Genomic DNA, 24,697 nt, shown 5'->3' with positions numbered 1-24,697 from the left:
GCAAGAAAGCATACTCACTACAATGCACTCCTATGTTCTAGCTTGGATAAAGTCAAGGAAATTTATTCCCATTGCTTCAAAGATATCATCTTTATCTTCAGAAATTCAGTCACAATTTTATTTCCTTGGTCCTTTAAAATTCTGAAAATTCCTTTAGATTCATAGTAGGACTTCTTGTTGTTAAGCTGCCATGTTTTTTGCTGTCCTTCTCCATTTAAGAAATTGTCTGGCTACCAAATACTGTATGAACTTTAAACTTCCTATCTATGGTGAAACTGTAGGGGGAGGAGGGAGGAGCTATGCAATTTTTTTAAGAATAGATTTATAAAATATGTATTAATTATAAATGAACTTCCTCTGATGAAGTGTAGGTCTGTGGCACTGTGTTAAAATTACTTAGAACTTCTATTAGTAAATTTCCTGGAAGTTAAATATCTGGGTTTACGTTCATCAATTTGCCCTAAGTAATTTAAAGAGGTAAAGCAGGAATATAACTGTACAGAGTGTAAATATAAGCTCATGTACCTAAAACTGCCCAAGATCAGGAATCTAAGCTAATCTAAGCAGGGTACATAACCAATCAACATATAAGTGATTAAAACTACCTAAATTAGATGAGAGCAAATTCTGAAAATGGGAAGATCCAGGACTACATTTCATTGATGATTATTTTGCCTCATATCTTTTTAATAATAAAGGATCATAAACTGCAAAATGTAATATATGAAACATTTTATGCAGAGCTAAACCCCAGAAACTTTGTATGATGTATGTGCAGATTAATAGATTAGAAAGTCATATTCCTTCTCACACTGGTGCTCATGCTCTCTCTGGCTCCATGAACCTCTCATTCTTTGCTGCCTAATGACACATTTGCAGCAATGTGGAGATCGTGTTCTGTGAGTTCCCCTCATCATAGCTGGGGCACCAGCTGCAAGGCTGATGAGTATAGCGAATGTAAAAGTTAAGCATGAGGCTACAGAGAGAGTGTAGCATCATGAATTCACAAAGTAACACTTTTTACAGTCCTTGGGCTAAAGGATATTGTGGATCAAGATACCAAACTGATTTATTCCTGCACTTTTTTCCCGGTTAAAGTAATATGCTGTTGTAAAAAGAGGACAAGAGAACTATGTGGATGTTATTAGAAAAGCTGCTATAATATTTAGAATCTTCATTTACGTTTACAATTTTCAAGGAATGGCATCAGCTTTGGGTACCTCCTATTGCCAAACTCCTTCTTCTAAAACTTAATTTTCGAAGATGCAGAGTCCTCTCAGAACAATTTGGGACCTTGCCAAAATGTGATAAAATGATCTGTTATAGGAGTAACGTAGGGTTTATGTCCTTTAGAGTTTATTAATCAATTTTCGAGTTAACTTCTAAACACTTTTGTTAAAAGGTAATTCCATAAATTTAGTCTTCTCTGACTTAAAAATATTTTTTTTATTTTCTGTCTACACGTTTTTTTTCCTAACTCCTCTAAATGTATTTTTTCCTGCCCATTCTGACTCTGTAAATAATTATTTCCTCTTTGTTAGCTGCCAATTTTTCCTGACTTCTCTTTGCAGGTAGTGGTTGTAGTTCTTATTTTCACATTTAACTGTGCTTTACAAGAATCCCTTGTAGAGTCTGAAGGCCCTTGTTCAACTCTTCATAGTTTCATTGAACACAATTACCAGAGGAAAATTAGCATTAACAGCTGGTCTTTTACATATATGAAGTTTTTCTGGCAGGGAAATTAGGCAATGTGTTGTGCAACATGAGTATATGAAGTTATAGTAGGAAAGATGGTACGAAGAAAAAACAAAGCCTTTATGACTGAACAATTAGCAATTCTTTTCTTTTTTGTAGGTCAATATTGCTAATAATTCATTCTCATAAAAATAATTTCACAATGCTTATAATAGGACAAAAGGAAAATTTTAAAGGATGGATGGCTGTAATATAGCAATTTTCAAGAAAATGCAGGCAGGACTTCTTGGTTATGTATGTGTACACATATAGAAAAATAGAGGAATTTGAAGGAAAAGTACTGAGACGGAGAAGAAATCTATGAGGTCCAGCTGAAAGGAGAGAGACATAGGAGATATTGCAACCCACGATAATAAGAATTAGTAAGAAAAATTAAGTTCCCAGAGATTGGGTAGAATACTACAAGAAGAAGAAAATTGGGAAAAGAATGAAAACACGAAATAGTAGCATTTATTAAAAGGAAGAAACTTATCATTTGAATGGGACAGAAAGCTGGAATTGAGAGTAGGATGAAACATGGGTAAAAAAAAGGAGAAAAGTATGCATAAAAGAGTAAGCAGTAAGAAAGCACAGATGTCATTTCTTCACAGGTCTGGCATTTTCATATGGTGATTCAAAACTGAATCTTGCACAATAAAGTATTAAATAATTTAATATCTCTGTTTATTAAATAAAAGCTCTCCTCCTATAAGAGAATGTTTTTGATTCTATGAACCTTGTTATATTATCCTGTTTATGATCTGAAATACAGTGATCAGGGCTCAAGCCCGTTGTATTTCTTTTGGAAAGCTATGTTAACAGGTCAGACAGGTTTGGCCATGTATTGGCAGAGCAAAAGTTCCATGAATTAATATGATATAGAATATATGGCTGCTTTTGACAATCTCCTTTTCATCAATTTGAATAATAAATAATTACCCATTGTTTGACTGTATATTACTCAAGAGAAATGTTGAGACCATGGGAAAAGTAAGTTATGTGTCAAAGGTTCATTGCATCCAAAGTTATACTCAGCTGAACACAAAAATAATTTCTTGCTTGAATATTTCCAAGCATCTCTTGCAAAAAAGAATTTTGACACTTCAACCCTCATCCAAAATAGGTTAAGATAAATGTTAAAGAGAAGTACATTCTCAGCAAAGTTTCTGCATTTAAGCTGTCCACCATAGAAAGCCTGATATCAGTTATTCAAAATTCGTGCTTATTGGTGCACTCATGTCTAAAGTATTTGTCTCTCTAAGCAGTTTGAAATTATTTAATGGAAATTGTAGTACATGCATTCTTTACACTTCAGGAGTCTCTATTCAAATTTGACTTTGGCAGAATTTTCAACCTATCTGTCATGCATCCCTCTGATATCTTCTTCAACATAGTTTAGTGTATCTTCTCAGAAATCCTGTGCATTTTAAGTATACAGTATGATCCATGTTTCACAGAATGAGGGAATGGATTTAAAAAACAGAACACATGATTCTCCCAAATTACACATGAAAACTGGGAAAACGATTCAATCTCAGTCAATCTGAAATGTCTACCCAGACAGTAGAGTGCAGCTGGATCTCACTCTAAGATAAAATCAGAACAAATCTGGAATCTGGAAGTAGATCAAAGAAATATGAATTACTTCAAAATCCTATAACATAAATTTATTATACCTCAGGTTAGCATTTTGGACACTAAAATATATGTGATTCAAGAAAACTCTTCAAACACATGTGACTCAAGATAGCTGTTTTGCCTGAAGAGGTATATTTCTTTCCACTGAAAATTAATTTTCTTATTGATCATATTAAACAGCATATAAGAATCACTTGTAGTTCATGATATTCTACTTAAATCACATAGGTCTCTATGTAGACTTCTTTTTCTTTTTGAGGGAAAGAACTTCATTTGTTGTTTCCAATAAAAGATGATCAAAAACCTTAAAACTGAATTTTTAATGATGTTATTTGTCATCCCATTATATTCTTGATAGTCTGACTCAAGAAAAGGATAAATAACAAATAATAATATTTATCAGAATCTTAAGATTCTTGCCCTTTGGATCTAATCAAGTGAAACTGTATGGGCAAGTTTAAAATATGCAAGCTGAACCCCTAATTGTGTTATCATATTCACTTAAAAGAATCACCTCTGCAACACATAAAAACAGGCATGTTTATTTTTGCACAGTGACATTTTCAATATTCAAATTTCTTAGAAACAATTTGTGTCAAACAAAGGTTAAGAGTTTAACATTGTGCTCTATTGTCTCCACTTGCATTCTATACATACATGTCCAAGATATAACAGAACCATGGTAAAAGCATAACATTCAGTAAACTGCTCTGCAAATATTGCAAAACTTAGGACAGCTTAATTGAATGTATTTACAACCATATTTTTACATTTTCTTAATGTATTTGTCGTCTTACATTCCAAAACATTGTACACTTATTTTGCTCTGTACTCCTTTTCCATACTAAGTGAACTCATAAGTCAGCATCCCAACATATTTCTTCAATTCTGATTTCGTTTTTGACTAAAGCTTCAAAACTTCTGACTGGATCCATTTGATGCAAAAAAATCCTATAATACATCTTCAAACAGTTGCATGCTCATATGATAGCACTGGAAAGTTTATATTTGTGATATGCTGTTAACCACACCATTCCTGCTTTAACAATGCTCCTCTTGCATTAAAGACTCAGACATCATTTTCCAGTCTCTTCCTCAAAGCAAGCAGCCATAATCTGATACAAGCTCTTTTGGTATGCAAGGTGAAGGCAGAAGCATTTTAGTTAAAGAGTGAGCCATCCATTAGCATAAGTCTGCTGACACTTTGTGTTTACTAGACCATTCTAGAAAAATTCGTTTTTATTTCCCCAGTTAATGATGACCTGCAATTTGTGCATAACTGTTATTTCTATGTCAGTTTGGTAGCAGCTCTTCCTCTAATTCTAATTTTACAAATAATAATAATGTATGACAATATAAATTATTAAATGTACACTGAAATTAAAAAGGACTTGGAACTTATCTGGGGTTCTTTTTTTTTTTTTTTTTGTTGTTGTTGTTGTTGCTTTTTAGGAGGGAAGAGGGGAATGACAGCAGTCAAGCAAGTAAAGTTTATTTTTTAAATTCTTTGAACCAAAATCTTGGTTTCATTTCCTTTATAAATTTTTTAAGAACTCTGACTCAGTTTCCTGAAGTCAACTAAACATAACCAAAGATATGTTAAGTACGTGACATAGGAAATACATTTATAAGAGTTTGTGCATTTTTAATCTCATTCCAACAGAATCCTGACATGTATTTTTCTGCAAGGTTCCAGACACATAAACATATGTTTCATAAAAATGTCTCATATAAAATATAGCCACAATTTTGAAAAATGGAATAAAAATGTAAGCATCTGATTTTAAAGAGCAAAGAATATGGTCTGTGATTTTAGAAGGTGCTAAACATTCACAGTTTATAATGAAATGAACAATTAATCCAGTGTTTTGAACTTTGTGCAGAACTGCACAAAACTATGAAATCCCATAAAAAGAAAAATTCACCTACATTAGCTGTACAATGGGTGTTATTTCAAAAGTTGATTTTGATCACATAAAATATATCTCTTTATTGTGTATATACGTAGAGCTGTCAAAGAATATGTAGTATGGTGTATACTACTTGTGAGATAAATGATAACATGGATAAATGTATAAGCGAGTCAAGTGGATTTATAATTACAGATAGGTCATAATATTGGCATTTTTCTACACTTCATTGTTGGTATTTCTACTAATTTAGGTACCTAAATCTGGTTATTCTCATTGGCACCTTTGTAGATCAAAAAGGAAAACAGTGTATTTCAAGGAGGTGATTTTTCTGTATGCCTACATTTGGCTGAGATGACCTATCTGATGGGAGATGTCTGCTTTCCTCCAGTTTTTCTCTTCCCACACAAGGGCCTGGAATAATGATGCCCATTGATTCCAGCAATTCTGGTTTTATACAATTCTATTTCATGTTCTGAAAGTTTGTGAAGTTTAATTATATAGATATGTCTTGTAGGTTACTGTATTAAATCGCTCCCCTATCCCTCAAATATAGGATATCGAAAAGTTTAGGTAAACAGGAGCTGCAGCTGCAATTTTTGTAACACTTTTTCTCCTTCTAGGTTAACAAAGAGATGTCTTTTTCTACCTTTGCCTGTAATTTGAAAGCTCCAAATTATCCACTTTCTGAATATCATAAGTGTTTGATTTCAGAACAGGGAAATTGTTTTTTGTTCAATGCATATTTGAGTCTTGGAGTTATATTCTAAATTAAATTCCTGTCATATTTATTGGAAATAAATATTTGTGGGGCCAGTTCCTTCTAGGCAATTCTCAAAGGGTAGAGATGCATCTTATCCAGCTTAAGTAATTCTGCCTGAACTAGTAATTTTAAGCACTTTTGCAATCAATGGAGAGAAACACATTTTTAAAGTGCGATTTATTTCACCTATTAATGTGATGAATCATGTCCTGGAAATAGTGATTTTTCTACTCTGCCTATAAGAAAATCCTTTGCATGTATAATTTTGATGTGGACATTTGTGCAGTAGAACCCTCTTTATTAAAACATGAATATTTATCCGTTCAGCCTGCTGCAGCAAGTCTTCTTTCTCTTTCACCATTGAAATGTATCAAATGGCCATTTAAAATTAACTGATATCCTGGAAAAATATACAGATATACAAACAAGAAAAAACCTAAGCCAAATAGTCTGTGTTCACACTATGTCTCTATGTGAGATTTTCCACAATGTGACTGAAATGTGCCACCCAAACCTTCACAAAATTGCACTCAGAAACATTTTACTGTTAAATAGAAGAAAAAACCCAAAAAGTGTACATTAGGTAATAGCAACCAATGCTGGTGATTTTTCTCAATAACTGCTGAGCAAGGGTGATTTACTCCTGACTTGGTTACAGAGCATATTTTTGACTGAAGTGATGCAAAAAAAGTTAATTTTCCATATAAAGAGGATCTCTACAGGTTAGCATTTCCCTTACTTGCCAGCATTATAAGTATTAATGGATATCACACCTATTCTCACTCTTTGTATCCTTCATTGGGCAACTGAGGGTAATATTTTCAAGCTTAAGCAACCTGAAGTAAAATATTTTTAAATTCAGGCTGTCCCATCACACAGGTGGGTTGTTAGATAATAACTTCAAATAACTAGTGGTACTGGGTGCATATGCATACATATATATATATATGGGATCATGGATTCTATTTGCCTACCAAAAGGTATCTAATATCATCTGGGATACTTTAGAGCCCATTCAAACTCCTGTTACCACTCCATAACTTCATCTGTGTCATATGTGCCAGCCCAGTGTGGATGACTTAGATAATTTTGGGCATCTCACGTGGTATCAGGTACTTATGTGGGGGTGACTAAACTGAATGCTCATCTATTTAATGGAAACATCTCACCTTTGAAACATCATTTCTTCCTGGAGGCCATCAAAGGCAGCCCTCTTACAACACTTTTGTTGGGGACATTAGAAAGAGTTCACTAAAGATGCCACCAGACTTAACACACAGCCTAGGCCACCTGAGCAAAGAAGACTGAACATGACCCTGGTTCACAGAGCTAATTCTGAGCAGTACTAGACTTCTGCAAGAGTGGATTTATTATCATCGTTTTAATTTTTGTCCATATTTAATCATCATGGGAAATCTGGGAAAGTATGGGGTGATAGACGTGTAAGCAGCTTGCGCCTCAGCTTTGAATACTTTTGCAACTCTTAGCAGGTGATGAATTTGGCCGCTGCACAAATTCCCCAAGGTGAAGATGTGAATAGCCAGTGATTCAAAGCTGTCTTGTTCCCTGTCACCACAATTCTTACCTGTGCTAGCAATTTTCTTTATGGTTTAATGTCTGACAGCTGTAGTCCTGCATGTGGAAATCAAGCTTATGCTGATATAATGATTTTCACTGGTTTCTCTATCTCAGAGTGTACCCAGTCCCCATGAACTATGAAGCAGAACTATAATGAGGGAATTTGCAATGAATTGCAAGGCTATGCCAATTTGAGCAGCTTTACACTGGATTTAGAATAATGCTGAAGAATAATTATTCTGCTGAAAATTTTATGCATTCTCATTCAAGTTAGAACAGATATACTGCATGGATAATCTCTTTTTAAAGAAATATATCTGGAGTTAATTTAACATATTGAGATTCTGAGCTGGAAGTAAGCCTGCATCACCTAGTGTATGCTCATTTATTTGATACAGTAAATGCAAAAATTCCAATAATTTGATATTTTAGAATTTAAATGATGGAATCTATTACTGCTATTTGAAAGAAGTTACAAGAGCTTTTATGAAGTCTTTGTGGAAATGCCTTCTGTATTTATTCCTCATGAAATAACTACTGTAAATTCATAGATAACATAAGTCATAGGTCACATTTCTTTCCCCAGCTCATTGTGGGCAAAATAATAAGGAAAGTTTTCCAGAATGCAAATTCTCTTGTGGAAAAAGTGTATTTCATTCCTAATCACAATTTACAGCTTTTCTGGTTTTTGCTCATGGACATCAAGTCTGAGCCATTAAAACTTGCATATAACTTGCATAACTTGTAGATATACAAGGGTTCCAACTTATTAGGAAATATCTACATTTCAAGGAATTTATTCATCGATTTCAGTAAAATTAATGTTTGTTGCAGCTCTGATTTCCCTGTGATTTTCGTACTTTCAAATCAAAGAAATCATGTGAGAGAAAATAAATCATGGTAGATGAACTAGTTTACCGGTTTTTTGAAAAGACAGCGGCTTTCTTAATAAGTAAACTTAACATTGTTTAGCACAATTTAGTGCATCAGAAGTGGTTTTAACTCTTATACATAAGAAAGTATAAGATGGTTTTAATGAACCACAGAAATCAAGACTACAATTACTTAGTACTTGGATTAAAAGACATTTTCTCTGAGGAAAAGGTAAACTATTATTATTTTTAGTGAAAGCAACCATAATAGTAAAGAAGAAAGATTTAAATTTTTTCATAAATTCTCTTTAGAAGAAACTTGTAACACTTGTATAAATATGAACACCAATTTTGATTCTTATTGTGGCTAGATTTTACATAATCAAAATAAAACAAATTTTATTTTTTCAAAATAAGAGAAATGGAATAGACTGAAAAAATTCACATGAGAATCCTTTTGGCAAATTAAAACCAAATTGAAAAAGTAGAAAAGGAAACTGAGAATCAAAAATGAAATGAGGATAAATGGAAGAAAATAATGATCAAGGCACTTTAAACAAATTTGGCACAGAATGAAATTAACAGGAATCATTCGACTTTGAAAATTGGTGTACAGGTAGAGCAATAATATTTCTATTATATATTAATATAATGAAATCAAAAGAAAGTTCTGGGAATAGAATTAAAATTCAATTTCTACATTCTTTAGCTATCTCTGTAGGAGTTCTGAATGCCAATATCTATATTAAATTACAGTTATAATTTTAGAATCTTCTTCATTTGTTCCCCAAAACTTGTGCTTATGTGAAGCAAAATCTTTAGAGAGGTAACATTTCTATTCAACAGCTTTTTGTAGTTGGAGAAAAATTCATATGTTTGTCTGTGAAAGACTAATTGCAACTCAAAAGGCAACTGGCTGTGGAAAATTAATGTTGAAGTGTTTTCAGCTGATTCCAAATTAGGGCAGAGAAATACTTAAAAGACTTAAATCCATATACTTAGGCTTCAGAATTGCAATTCAACTTACATCAGTAAACAAGGACCTCCATGCATACTGATGCAGTTAGAAGGAAAGACACACCTTCAAATCAAATGTCTCAAGATGGAAGTTCTACATATTTTTTCATCTCAAATGATTGCAGAGGTTTCCCCTAAGAAAACTCATTTTAGTGCAACCAGAATTCCTTCTCAAAATTGCTAGTGACAGAGGATTGTGAAATTTTGGCTTTTGTGCCATAAGTTGTTTCCTATAGGATCAGCAAGGCTTTAGAGAAGTATATTTGGTGCCCTGTTCCCAGAAGCTGTGCATCCCTGAATAGCAGAATTTCATATTCCAGTAGTGTCCTTAGGTTCTAACTGATTCAGCTGAGCAGACAGAAAGCATCAGCCCCAAATCTACTGCCAAATCAAAAGCTCAAACTATCATTACTGGCAGAAATTATCAACCCTAAAGGGAAGCACAGATGACAATAGTATATTTACCATATGAAATTTATTAGATCAATTGCCTAATTTTCCTTATTCCACTTGCATTTATTCTGATTTTCTGACTTGCAGTTATTCTCAGTCACAAGTGGAAAGTAATAAATTTGCAGCTCTAAGTAGGCAAAATTGTGTATGTACAAGCATCAGAGAGAAATAAAATGTAGGAATTTTCGCCCTTTTGAAATGTTAGAAGAGTCTCTATAGACTGTTCTTGTCATGGTTCATCCATTAACGTGATGCAGCGAAACAAGGGGATCAATTTTCCAGCTTGTCATGAGCTTCCAACATGCAGTAGATGCATTAAACAATGAGGTTAGAGCCCACATGCTTAAATTGAATATGAGATTAAAAAAGAATTAGGTAACTGTTTCTTTGACTCCTATATTTGCAACAAAGCCCCAGCGCAGGCACAGGACTGCATTATATTATTTGATTAAACACACAGGCTTCCCTCAACAGACTAATTTATAAGATGCATTAATACAGGTGAGGAGGTACAACCTGAAGTTACAAAAAAGTCTACTTTTAGTTTTGTGTTTCTTCCTGCTTTAGAGTCACAGCTGAGTCACTATGAATATCCAGACCATTTGACCTCTTCCTTTCAGTAAAGCCAAACTGCTCATTTAAATAACAAGACCATAACCCATTTGAAGACAAGACTTGAACAGCAAAATAATTATATTACTACCCACTTTTCTCTTTTAAAAAACACAATTTAAAATTGATTAAATAAACTTTCATGTTTCTGCAGTTCTCTTGCAGCCATGAAAACTGTTCTCATATTCCTTTCCACTCTTTGTGTAGGTTTCCCATGATTATCCAGTTCTCCAGGACACACTCATGAGAACAATACCCGAACTTACTACTCTACATTCACATATTTACGCCTACAATACTCTGGGGCTTTTCCCTTGTTCACTGACTGTGAACAGTTTTATGATTTTATAGGGCATAAATACTTAATCTTTGTCACTTCCAAAGTTCTTCAAGTTTGTGATCAACAGTGTATTCACTGTGTAGATCCTTGTTCTTGTGAAGTTATCATTCTCTTTGTCTCGTAGAAAAATAATCATTTCACAGTCAGTAAAATCCTAAGCAGGGCTGACAAAGTCACGGTTGTTTGACGACTACAACACAGGCACCAGCCCTTCCAATATTTAAGGACGCCATCTGCAGAAAAACAGACACAAATTAACTGAATAGGAAAAAACCATGCAAAAGATTGCCAAACAGGAGCAAGACATGCAAAGATTGTCAAAGCGCGGAGTCAAAATTATTTTAAAATGGTCAAAACTAATGGGAGTATAAATTGCTGGAAATAAACAAAACCCACGTTATGCTACTATTGTAATTTAAAATTGCTTACTCACACCTGACATCTTTCATTTGAAAGATGTGAGAACAGGAAGCAGGAATTAATTTTAGAGTTGTCATCAATTTTGTGAACAATTGATATGCAAGGGGGTTCTGTATTCTGTACTGTGGCTGATGCTTCCACTCTAGTCCTTGAGGCAAGGTGAAAGCTATGAATATACAGAAATGGTTCCAGTATTCCTAAACAGGTTCACGTGTCTTTTAATTCTAAATATTTTTGACAATTTTAAACAGTTTTCAAGACAACACAAGGATTAAAACCTTTAGGGGACTGAATCTCACTGAAACTATCACAGTAGAGTTAGTTTATATGTATGTAACCACAATCTGTAATTGGTGCAACTGTATAAATCACAACATTGTTTACATGTCTCCAAACTACCTGTCCAATCATGTTTATTAATGGTTTTTAATGTGAACTGGTGGTTTTGCAAAAAGAAAATATTCCCAAATTAATTTAGTATCTCCTACAGAACATCACAAAAATGCTCTTCCGAGTAATTCATAGTAGATTAAAAAATATGGCCTTCTGTACTAACTTTAAAGCATTTGTGTCTACATGCAAGCTTGTCAACAGAAGTTCCCCCTTACAATCATAAAAAGAAGTGGGCATTGTTGAGTATAATATATCTCACCTATTTTAAATGCTTATTTTAAGATCACGATTCTGAAGTATGAACCTTTCTGCACTAGGTTTAAAGAAATCTCGGCTAATTCATACATATAAGTGTGTATATGCATGTGTATGTGCACATGTGTATATATAAAATAAACTTTACAATTACCTGTGTCCACTCATTAGTTTGAGGGTCATATGCTTCCATAGTGTTCAGGTATGATTGACCATCGTAGCCACCTACTGCATATAATTTGTCACCAAGGAGACAAACACCAACAGCATCTCGAGGCATACTCAGTGGAGCCACCATTGTCCATGTATCAGTTTTTGGGTCATACCTGAGCAAAGAAAAATGAGACTGGGTATGTGCAGAGAAGACAAGCATCAATTCATGTTGATATTCACTTGCATATAGTTCTTTTTTCCTGGGGGGAAAAAACCAAACCTTTAGTATCCTATCCAAAAGAATTCTTCCTAATATCAAAAAGAAAAAATACAGATTGATTGTGTTGCCAATTCAACCCTGTAGCTGCTGATTAGAAACTTTTGCTTAGAACCTTCTAGAATGAAGTAAGGTATTTGTAGGATAGGGTGTCATAAAGAGATCTGATATATAAAGATATATGACCATAAAGATATGAGCAATATCTGAATGGATGGTTATAGCATTTCATTTATCTGTTATGTATACATTTAAAGTGGGGTATTTCCCATAGCACATCTAAAAGATTAGAAATATCATTTCTAAAATTAAATTTCATTATATTTCAATTTATGAAACTCTACTGTACAAGAGTAAAAATCTCCTTATGTATTCTAATGCTTAACTGCATTACAGTTAGTGTTTCCTCCTGATATTTGCTCAAGTAGATTAAGTAATACTGTTTCTTAGACATAATCACAACTGAATTTTTATAACTGAGGGTAAAAATCCTTTTGTATAATGACGGTAATTTAAAAATTAAATATTTAACCTAGGTTTCCATTTAGATAGTCCTTAACACAGTAAAATTGTTTAATTTCTGAAGTCATTCCATTGTAACTCTTTTGGACATGCATAAACGAGAAATTATTATTATTATTATTATTATTATTAATTATCTTTTGATAGTTTTTTACCAAGGATGTCTGGAGTATTAGGTTACACTGGATACCTTATTTTAGATGTCAAATAGTGCTAAAACAGAATAGTGCCTCACAGTATAACAGAATTAATTTAATCTGTCCTTAAGCAAGTTTACTATGTAATAGAATCATGTGATCAGTGGAGAAAAGAAGAAGTTTCAGTCTACAAAGCCTCTAAAAAGCCCGACTTTATTAGTTTGCTTAAATTTAGTAAGTCATATTATCAATAAGCACCTTGGAGGGATACTGTCTGAAGTCCTACATATCTGAACAAAGAAATATTTTATAAATATATATTATATATATATATTAATACAAGCACTGAAACAGCAACGTTAGTGTTTTGCTTGTAATAGCCTTTTGGTTCATAAATCTAACTTTTAAATTGGACGATAAAAGAATTGTTTGTGACCTTGTTCATATTGTTCTTGAGACGTAAATACATTTTAAGAAAACAATCTACTTGTGCGCTAGCTGCCAATCTTGGCATTTGGGAGACTTCTCAGAAAATAAAATCTCAAATATCTAGATACATGATAAATGTCTTCCTAACTTTAGAGGAAAATACTGCAAAATATTGCTTGAATGTGTGGAAGGGAACTGACCATGTAACAAGCCCAAAAAAAAAAAAAAATTTTTTTTTTTTCAAAGACTGTGTGGGTTTTTCAACAACAGCATCATATGCCTCTAGCTGAAACAGTTTCCCATCCAGTGAAATGCACCAGTGTGCCTTGTATCTTCACCTACCTAAAGGTAATAAATGTTTAATAGACTCCTCCATACACTCCTCTTAAATTACAAAGACCAAGGTGAGGAGGTGCAAAAGTTAAAGCTGGAAAACAATAAAACTGACATCATCATTTGACCTTTTCTTTTTCCTTCTTCTTCCCATAAACAGGTATGCAAGGCTAAAATGAACCCTTATAACTCAATTCTGTCAATGAAATAGAACTGCGCGGGAACTTGTCGGTTTTGCAACTGCCAGGAAAACACCTGAGATTTCTTACATCCTTTTTGCTGCTAAAAAGCAACTGTATATGTCATCTTTATAATAACTAGCTATGCCCCAGGCTGAACAGGGTTATGATAAAAGCTCCTAAACGTGGGAAGAAATCAATTTTGAAATCAAGATGAGACAAGGGGGAAAAAAACTATAGGTCAAATGACTATGTTTTTAGCATCTGTCAAGTTTTAAGTAACATGTGAGGAAGAAAACCTGCTTTATGGAACCTGCCAAAATATCTTGAAAATTTTATAATTCTGATGAAGTAGTTGTTTTGCTTTTAAAAAGGAACAGAAGATTGCACTTTGCCAACTTGTGAAGATGAATGAAATGTAACTATTATTTCAGAATGCTTGTATCTAGACAAAATCCTTTCTAAATGAATCAACCTTACAAGGAAGTAAACTGCAATACCTAACTACTATTGAGCAGTACTTAAGCAGTAGCATTAAGAAAACACCTATCTGCTGCCTCCACTATATTTGCACAACCTCAAAAATAAATTTTAAAATATTATGTTTGGTTTGACAGTCTTCCAGGAATAAATTGGTACTGGAATAAAGCACATCCTACCAGTATGCATCAGAATGACAAAATGACTGAAGCAGACTCATTCCTGAAGAAGAACAGAGTTAAAAAGCAGGCCATCAATATTTACAGAAAGAAAAACTTTCAGAGAGATATAAAATTACTCAGATAATAGATCTCCTCATCACTTACTATTCTTTGTTTTCTTAAGATATTGAAAAGCTTTTATTTTTTGGAAGTGATGCATTATTTTGGAATAAAAAAACAGACACACTAAATAACATTCCAGCCATCTTATAACCTAACTATCACTGTGAGGGCCATGAGAGTTTTTTCACATTTCAGTGGAGTCCACCAGTTAACTCACGTCCAGTCCATGTAAGTTTATAATCTTTCAAGTTTTGGTTTGTTAGTCTCAACTCTTAGACTCAAAGTGAACTATTGATGAACTACATCATCCACTCTTTTTGCTGCCAGTGGAAAAAATATCTAGATGAAGGATACCATATATTTTCACTCTAACAATAGTACATAAAACAGCATAAAGAAAGGTCTAGCTGATCTTTGCAGTCTCTCTTGAGAAAGAAAAATGTGATAGAGTATGGTTTGTCATCAACACCAGAAGGGTTTTCTTCTCAGAGAATGAAAAATGAAATAAAAGCTCCCTTCTGAGTACCAATAAGCAGAAGCAGTTGAAAATATATCATTAAGACTGCCACTAGTAGTCCTAATAAAAATTTATTTAATTGAAAATTCTTGGTATTGCTCCTTATAAAGAGGGGTTCACAAGCATCGTCCCTGTAAGTACAGGCATCAGGGGATTTCCCTGATTAAATGTCCCTCTGTTGCAGATGAGAAGAATTTGGCAATGATGTTTGCTTACATATGGTAGACATAGCAATGGGTCTAAGATTGAGCATAATCATATGGATAACATAAGGAGTTTTAACTTATATTTTTTCAATTAAATATTGAATACCAAACTGGATTTACCAGAAGAAATAACTGACATCTAATCAGGCCCTTCTGAAAAGAAATAACAAGGTAAATTATCCCATCTTATATGTTAAGATAAACCAGTTACTCAAGCATACCTACTTTAACTTTTGCAATCTGTGCACTTTTGGAGTGAATATTTTCCCTATTCTATTTTATAGCATTCAGAAACAGGAAAAAAAAAATCAAACATTCATGAAAAATTTGAAGAATACCTTTAAACTGAGTGCTTTAATCACTTCATCTGTGCTTCATCTAGCACTGCTCTGCTAGATATACTTGGATTAGTAGAAAATCTACTTGCAAAATTCAAGGTATTGTAAGTGTATCAGGCTTACATCACCACATTAGAAAGTGGAAATTTTGATAAAGGAAGGAATCCATTGTTATGTGAATATCCACCACTTAAACAGTTCTTTATTTCTTATTTGCTTAGCTATGTTTTTGGAGTTAGAAAATATTCTAAATATAATTCAATTTTGTGTTATAAAATTATTTTAAGGAAAAAAATTAACTCTACAAGTTTTAGTTTGTGACCCTTCAATGCATCATATAGTGTCCTAAAATTACTTAAATTGGATGTGAAAAGAATGGGTTTTTGTGTTTGTGGTAATATATAATAGTATAGTAAATAAAAAGGGATTACAATAAGATTCAAAGAGATTGTCTTTCACACACCTTTATAGAATTTTTCAAGTAAGAACGAACTAGACATTTCTAGGGTTAAGAACTGTTTAAACTTGCCATAACTAAGCTAAGAAAATAATGCTACCAGATATTATTTTGTATTTAAAAAATGCATGTACAATTTGATACCTTTCCACATAGTCCAGCAGTCGAGAGCAGTGATTAGAAGCCGGAGCATCGTGACCTCCAACTGCATAAAGAAAGCCATCACAGGTAGCCACTCCTACACCTCCTCTTCTCTTGCACATAGGAGCACACATATTCCATTTATTTGTGTGAGGATCATAATATTCCATTGAACTCAAACATGAACTTCCATCCCGACCTCCAACCGAATATAACCTAAGAAAGTCCATGCAAATAAAAATGTTGACAAACAAGAGCTCAGAATTGCAGAAAAAAATAAAAACAATGAGTAACTGTTTTTTTATCTGACATCAGAAAATAGAAAAAACCAAAATACATTAGGTTTGAAACCATGTGAATCTCATATAGTGGCAAAACCACAGATGTTTTCAATATTATTACCAAACTCACGTGCTACTTAGTATTTTGTCCACCTGAAGAGAAAGGAAAATATTTCTTTCTGCTAATGAATATTTTCATTCTTTCTTTACTGCATATTCAGTCAGCAGCACCACAAATGACATGCAGGTTTGTCTCTGTAGGTTTAAAAATCATGTAAGCAGGGGAGAATATATTTTCATGGGGACACTGGCATTGCGCCAGTGTCAAACCCTGACACTGCCTAAGCTCACCATCTATGAGATGGAAGTGGAAGTGCAAACTTATATCTGTTAATCCAGACAAGGAAGAAATATGCAGCCAATTTATTATAGTTTCTCTGTGTTTTTGCTCTGCATCAAAATATTAAGAAGCACAAAAAATATAGAAAACAAGATCTGATATTGAACAAGTTCCACATAAAGATCTATCAATGGGAACACATTTCCAGTATGAGTTTTACACTTAGAATATAGTAGAGATCAAATATGAAATGTGTTGCAGAGAGGACTATCACATTATGTTTTAAACATGGATTTTAAAAAATTACTACCTCAGTTTCAAGGCTCTTGCTTATGCTGAAGAAAATTCTTATCCACACGAAAAGCAAAGTGTCTATTTTGCAAGACAATGATAACCCCCAACCACGGTGTCTTGTTTTTCTTCATCAGAATGTTTTATGAGGGTAGACTTAGGTTGGAAAGTCATGGACAACTTCTGAAGAGTATTTTAAACTTGAAATTATAAAAAATGTGGTTTAACAAAGATGATGTTGTGTTGGTAAGCATCTGCAGGCAAGAAACTTGTTTTGTTCTACTGTTTATAATGGGTCCCAGGAGGAAATAGTTCTGATTGTTCTTTCCACCTAATACCATGCTGTATTCATTCCACATGAACCTTTTTGCAGTCTGTTGCCTTTTATATAGTGCCTGGAGATTAACTAATAGAAACACAGGCTATTTTAAAGTCCAACCACTAAGCAATTTTGGATGTGAGAGCTGTCTCTGCAAAGCAATTACTCGTTTGGAAGCTTTTACTGTCCTAAGCACTCCATGAATTCAGAGCCATTTAAATGTGCATTTACCATTACATTTCATTGCTATGGATGCTGATGAATAAGGAAGTGCTGTACAACCACTAAATATGTCACTGAAGCCTGAGAACATTTTGGTAGTGCCTGACAGACATACCTGTGCTCTGACTAAAGCACCCAGGAGAATCCATACTCCTCTGTGAGAGATACTAAAGCAAATATACTTTTTTTTTTCTTTTGGATTCAGAACTAACATATTTAACTTTATCTATGAGTATCAGACATGTACAGATGAACTCAACATTAAAGCATCCAATTCTGTTAATCTGTGGATGTCTACAGTGTCCAACTTGCTGTTACACTCAGAGTAGTCATCTGAGCCTAAAGAACAGCACGGAAAATATTTAAACATGTGAGCAAAAGCATTTATATTAATATAAATGTAAATATAAACATTTACATATAGGTGTCTGCAAGGATCTTATCTTTATTTTCAAAGATGGTGACTTGGTTCAGCTACCCATAGACAGTGATGAAACATTTTTTGTGACATTTAAGTTATGCTGACATTCTGTCCAGGCTGAGAGATATGGAAAATAGTACAGTACAAAACCCAGCAGAAAAAAAACATGACTGCTGGCACCCTGGAGCCAGTAGACAACTACACGTCAATAAGTGAATTGATCCCCAAAAATATAAACCATGATTAAGATTTCTGAGATTGTTGGATATTTGGACACATAAACACTGAACACCATTTAAAAAATGCAAAGAACCAACACTTCTGCAGACTTGAGTGCAAATAATCTTGTGTACCCCTAGTCAAAATCTCCACCAATTTGGTATTTTTTCTGGCATGAAAAGTTCCTATTTATTCCATCATCTTTCAACTGAAATAAATCAATAAGATGATATTTGCACACTGAAAGTAAAATATTCTCTCTCATTCCTCTATTCCAATTGTCAGCTAATAAAATATAGCTGAAGGCATTCTTGAGTTTCTGGCAAAAAGACAGCAAATGCTGTTCGTAAGTAACTGATAAAAGTCATTCGGACCACCTAGTCTGTTGCTAAAATGCTCTCAGCTATTCAGAACAAAATTCATTTTCACAATCATATTTTGGAATTAACATTTTAGAGTTTGATTATGTTTCTATTTTTTTCTCTAAGGAATAATTTTTTTTTTAATTTTGCAAGAGTAAATAAAAATAGTTCAGACAAGAAAAAGTAGTAACTGTTTAAAGCTCTGGTTGTGGCTGAGCTTGAACAATTCAGTCAGAAATTGCTTCCAGTCTTCAACCAATTTCCAAATCTGTATTCACAAAGGCACAAAATGATTGGGGAACAGCTCTGCAAAAAGCATGGAATGTTCAGGATACTGAATCAGGAATCTGAAACTTTTGAAATCCTTATAATTAAAGCTATTTAGTAGTCTTACTTCCCCTTTTAGAGCTTAGGGTATTATTTTATTAGATGACTTTAAAATTAAACAATTTTTTCAGCTTTGTCCAGCTTGTCAAAAATTTGTAATATAATTTCTATAGGGAAAAATATCATGTATTTCTCTGAATTAACTGAATTACTCTTCATTACTCTTCATCCCATCAAAACTAGAATTATTATAAAAATAATAATCATATATCCCTCCTTAGAGAGCAAGACCAGCAAGGAAAAGAAAGCATCCAGTACTGATCATTTTTATCTCCACAGTGAAAGTTCTGCCTGTGGAGATATTATAGATTTCTATTCCTAAATAGTCTACATTTCAGCTGATTCAGACACTGTGCATAGATATGAAATTAGGCCAAGCTCAGCCTCTTCTGTCTTTTCAGGGTTTTTTCACTTCTTTTACTAAGATGGAGAGAGATTCCTGAACATTTGTATATATATAACCATACATATAATTGGCTAGAAAAATGAAGTAGAGGTTTCAAAGTAAGGAAACATTAGGAGAAATCCTGACCAGCTGGATCAAAAGCATTTATCTCAGTTCTGTCACTACAAACCTTTGATAACTACTCAGAAAAGACAGTTTTAAATTCAGTTTGACAAGCCAACCTCAAAAGACCAGATTGCCTTTGATGTGAGGTGGGTATGGCTTGTGAAACCAGTTGAATCATGCCCTTTCTGCATTTCTTAATGAGGTTTTTCCCTTTCAACATTCTTTCGCTCTGAATATCAAAGACCTTATCCAGCCTTTTGCTTAGACCCTTTTGTACCCTTTTCTGGCCTTTCAGTGTGTCTGAAAGAGCAGCAGAGAATTACTCTGGCACAAAAGATGTCTCCTTTGTAGGACTGAGGGTCACAAATAACTTACATCGGTGCTGGACTACTGTATTGCTGAATCAGTCCATACCTGGCCTAGAGAGAGATATTTATCCATGCTGCCTTGATTAAGCCAATGTAGCTCACTGGCAAAAGTTGAGAATACAAAAATTTTGTGAATGGAAAGCATTAATGAAGTCTTATTTCTGTGTGTAAATTTGGAAGGTTATTTCATGCATTTGTAATGCAGTAGGGAAGTAAATAAAAAATAGAATTTCATCCCCCAAAAATGGAAAAATATATAGTTATAGAGTAAGTTCCTGGAATTGAACTCCTACTTAGTAGTAGTAGTAGCAGTAATTACTAATAAGTTAGATGAGGGCCCTCAGAACTTGTTCTAAGGGCTGGTGTTTCTGCCATGAAAGGGGATTTGGAACTCAATGATCTTTGAGGTCCCTTCCAACCCAAGGCCTTCTATGATTCTGTGACATAAAATATTGAGACAAAAACACCCTTTGCATGGATAATATTGTTATGAAAAAGTTTGACTTCCTACACTGGAAATTTTAGTTTCCTAATAGAAAGAACTTGTTTCACGCAATTTTAACTGTAATCAGAATTATATGGGCTACATTCCTTATACAAGACCATGGGCTCAATGTAGATTCCACCAGTTAAAGAATGTTCTTGACTTTATTAGGCTATAAAGTAGGTACGGCAAAATAGTCTTTTTAAATTAATCATTTGCTATAGCATGTGCACGAGGACTTTTATTTACTCTATTATCAAGATGCATAGTAAACCTGTCATTAAATAAGAATTTTTAATGAATCCATAGAATTACTTTGCTCTAGACTGCAATAATACTTATGATACTAATTTTCTTTGTGAATTTAATTTTAGATCATAGAGTTTTTCCTTTTTTTGGTCTCAGTATCCATTTATTTAATGATTTTGACTATAATATTTTAAAATATCTACACTTTTTTGTAGTTTCCACAGTTGAGGAAGAATAATTTCAATATGTGTCTCATTTTTCCCATAGTGGGATACAGAATAAAAAGAGTTTGGTTTAAACCAGAAGTTAACAAACATCATATTTATAATACAGCAGCAGCATAAAAACTGTCATAAAAGAACATGAAATAACCTCTCAGGATTCAAATTAAGTTATAAAACTATTTATAGGCCAAAGTACATTTAGAGGAAAACATAGTAATAACAGAGAAAAAATTTTCAACCAAAAAGATTCTAAGGCTGGTAACTGGTGAGCTAGTCTTTGAAGTATGTTTGTTATTCTTCCCATTCCAAAAGAGTTTCACGAAGTTCATTAATAATAGCTAATAATTTCTTAAGGCAAATTTGAGATACTGTCTGGTCAGGTAGATGGTATAGATGAAAGCAGATATGTGACAGCATGAATTGTTTTGGCAATAAAAAGCGCTGCTGTAATTTAGCAGCATGCAAAATATCTGCATCACACTTAATATAGTGATTTGCTTGTAGTTAGTGACAATATTGTGGGCAGAAAGCATGCACTTTAAAACATTTTCTTTTCTCCTTCCATGACCATATGTATGCCAATCAAGGTATTTTTCTTAGTTTTAATGGATTAGTTACAGAATAGAAAAGAATGACCAATAAGGCATAAGAGCAAAGAAAACCTCAAGCAACAAAAGCTATGAGAAAAAAAATGGCACTGATGGGAAAGGTAGTAGTTTTGGTCATACTTTCTTGTCTTGTTAGTTTGGCATGAAATTCTGAATTGTTACTTCAGCCTTAAAAACACAATGAAAGCATATTAATACTTCCTTTATTTAATAATTTTGAGCAGTTCCCTAGTCTTTGCTGAAGTATGAAAATTATCCATGCATTGCAATTTTATGGCTGACTTGCAAAAAAGCCTTAGGTCATTTAGCTTGTGGTCTTCACAATGAACAAACCCTTCTCTGTTCAACAAACTCAAGCAATAATGCAAGATTTATCTGAAGATAGTCTACTGAGTCAAAAGAAATTTCATCTTACCCAAATATTAGTTATTAAGAAGTTAATCAAGTTTCAAATTGGAAAAATAGGAAGTTAAGAGTGGAGATGGATTTGCATTCTATTCTGCTGAGTACAGTAGGTATTTGTCAGCTGTTGTAATGCCTGTTGCCCATAAAGGTGTTTAGTTGAGCATTAAATTAATATTTAGATTTATTTAATTTCAGTCAGATGTGTATATTTAAATATCCTTCCAGATGACACACATGTGGAAATAAGGAAGTATGTGAGTATACATTATAACACACAGGAATAACATATGTACACAGGTCTGTGTGCGTAGTCTAAGTTGAAGCCTACATCTTCAGTGTGGGAGGATCTCTAGACTGCTCCAACTGCACTGCACAAGGGCTTCCTTCCTGTCCCAGCACACAGGCGCCAAGAACCATGTGAGACAGGTTCGGATTCTCATACGCCATCTCCTGCTACAGATAATAATGAAAAGCTAAACTTTAGTCATAATAAACAATATATGATATTAATACTTTTTGCAGTCTTGACCACAAGAAAGAAAACAGTCATTGCTTACCAGTTTAAAAAAAAAAAAAATCTGTGCTTAACTGGGGAAGCTGTGCATTTGAAAAATAGGCAGTGGATTTTCCTAGGCATTACCCACACTGCTTCCTACTGTCTAGACTGGCACATATATTAGATTTAAAAGCTTATATTAGATGGAGTGACACCACTGCCTTTTTCTACCATGTATTAGGACTAAGTTAACTTGCTATGTCTGTCTGGCCTGAAGTACCCATGCATGTGTGGAGGGATAGAATGGAAGAAAATAAAGATAGTGCTGAAGGTAATCTCGCCCCTGAAGAGTTGCAGCTGCACTAATTATCAAAGATTAGGAACAGGCCTGGTCTTAACAGGCCACAGCTGTGTCTAATAAGGATGAGTGATATAAAAGAGTGGATTAGGTGGGTGAGGAGAGAGTTGGTGTTTTTGGCTGTACTATGCAGAAGAAGGATTCAGTGCTGTGAGGAGATGTCTATGAGAAATCACCAACAAGGTATGGAACTTTGGCAATAGCATAGCAACATGTGTGTCCAAGTTAATTCATACCACACTAGATCATATGCATATTTATGTAGAATTCATAATTCATTAAAAAACTTACAGGACAAAAAAAAAGGAATTATGTAGTAGAGAAAAATGGTTTCTTTTTATAAAACCTGAATGACAGACCTAATCACAAGTTACAGTCATTCCAGCTGTACAATAGTCAACAGCCAGCTAGTCTGAAAATTTTGCTGTGCGGGTAAGGGTTGAAGAGAGGGGCATCTAAAAGATGTAGATGAGCAGTAAACATTCAAAATAGAAATGTGGTCCAAGCATCTGGGACCCTGGCCACAGTATAGCCAGAGAAAATAGCCTCATCAAGTTCCCACTCTGCAAATAAGCAATGTTGTGTCTCCTACCAATGACATAGCTTCTAAAGGGGAAAGTGTCCTAGCTGCATATGCATCTGCCTTGGACTGTAGAAAAAATAGTGGCTTTACATTAAAGATGCATGATTTCAGTAAAGCTTCATGATTTCGCTTTTCTCTTATAAGAGTGATATAAATTTACTTAGTTTGTATCTTTTTAAGGCTAGCCTCGACCCACAGAAAGAAAAGTAGACCTGTGCAGATTCTCTCTCTTTACAGGCTGGATGCGAAATAACAAGTTAAATCTTGCTTGAGAAAGAGAGACTGTAATGCACTTTGAATTAAATGGTAGAGTCACTGAGCTGCATGAGACTCCCATGTAGAAAATATGAACTTGTGTGCAAAAGCACAAAAGATCAGAGCAGGGCACTGAATTAGTAATAAGCCTTAATGATTCTGCTAAGAGAAAATGCCACAGATAGTTTATTATATGATGCATGAAAGCCAAAGGAGCAGAACTCCTGGAGGAGGCCATAATCAGCCATACAATCAAGTTTTGTAGGTGGTTATATGAATGTAATACATTCCTAATTCTCTCATGCCCAACACTGAACTACTATTAAGGACTTTGTGGAATTATTAACCTTCGTCTCTCCTAGGTCAGTTCAAAGCAATTATAGTCCTGGTGAGTGACTACCTATAAGATGATTTTGAGAACCTTTCTTGTGCTCACACTAATTTGGTTTGAATTTTGCTACTTTTCTTTAAAATTAAGGTTCATCAGGCTAAACTTTCTGATAGTTAGTTACTTTGTAATAGTGCATAATAATTTTAAGGGACATGTTAAACTAAACTGCTGCTATTTACAGCAGACATAATATTGATCTAAATAACACAAGTTTCTTTCCAGTTTTTCTCATTAAATGGCCTGAACACAAAACATTCCACTGTGCATAAGCCAACATCTCTATTGGGCAGCTTTGTGTTTCCCTTTCAAAATGAAACAGAGAATAGCTGGGAAAGCACTGCCAAACCAATAATCTAATTTATGACAATCCATTACTAAATAAATCCAATTATTGCAAAAGTGGTGGAACTGAATGAATGTAACCGAATATAAACAGATAAATAACTATTAAAAAAATCCCAAAGCTGCACAGTTATTAAAGTCTC

General features: G+C 33.9%; 1 protein-coding gene across 2 annotated transcripts in view; it reads right to left on the bottom strand.

Annotated features, from left to right (window-relative positions):
* Positions 1-8,932: 8,932 nt before the first annotated feature.
* Positions 8,933-24,697, bottom strand: part of KLHL1 (kelch like family member 1) — a 185,851-nt gene continuing 170,086 nt past the window's right edge. For both annotated transcript variants that reach the window (XM_058045329.1, XM_058045330.1), the window contains 3 exons: positions 16,442-16,654; positions 12,140-12,311; positions 8,933-11,150 (listed from right to left, as the gene is read on the bottom strand). In XM_058045329.1, the coding sequence (XP_057901312.1) occupies positions 11,091-11,150; positions 12,140-12,311; positions 16,442-16,654 (445 nt within the window). In that variant the 3' untranslated portion in view covers positions 8,933-11,090. The remainder of the gene's footprint in view (positions 11,151-12,139; positions 12,312-16,441; positions 16,655-24,697) is intronic.

Source organism: Melospiza georgiana, chromosome 2 (assembly GCF_028018845.1).
Source record: "Melospiza georgiana isolate bMelGeo1 chromosome 2, bMelGeo1.pri, whole genome shotgun sequence".
Lineage (NCBI taxonomy): Eukaryota > Metazoa > Chordata > Aves > Passeriformes > Passerellidae > Melospiza > Melospiza georgiana.
This window is presented reverse-complemented; position numbering and strand designations above follow the sequence as displayed.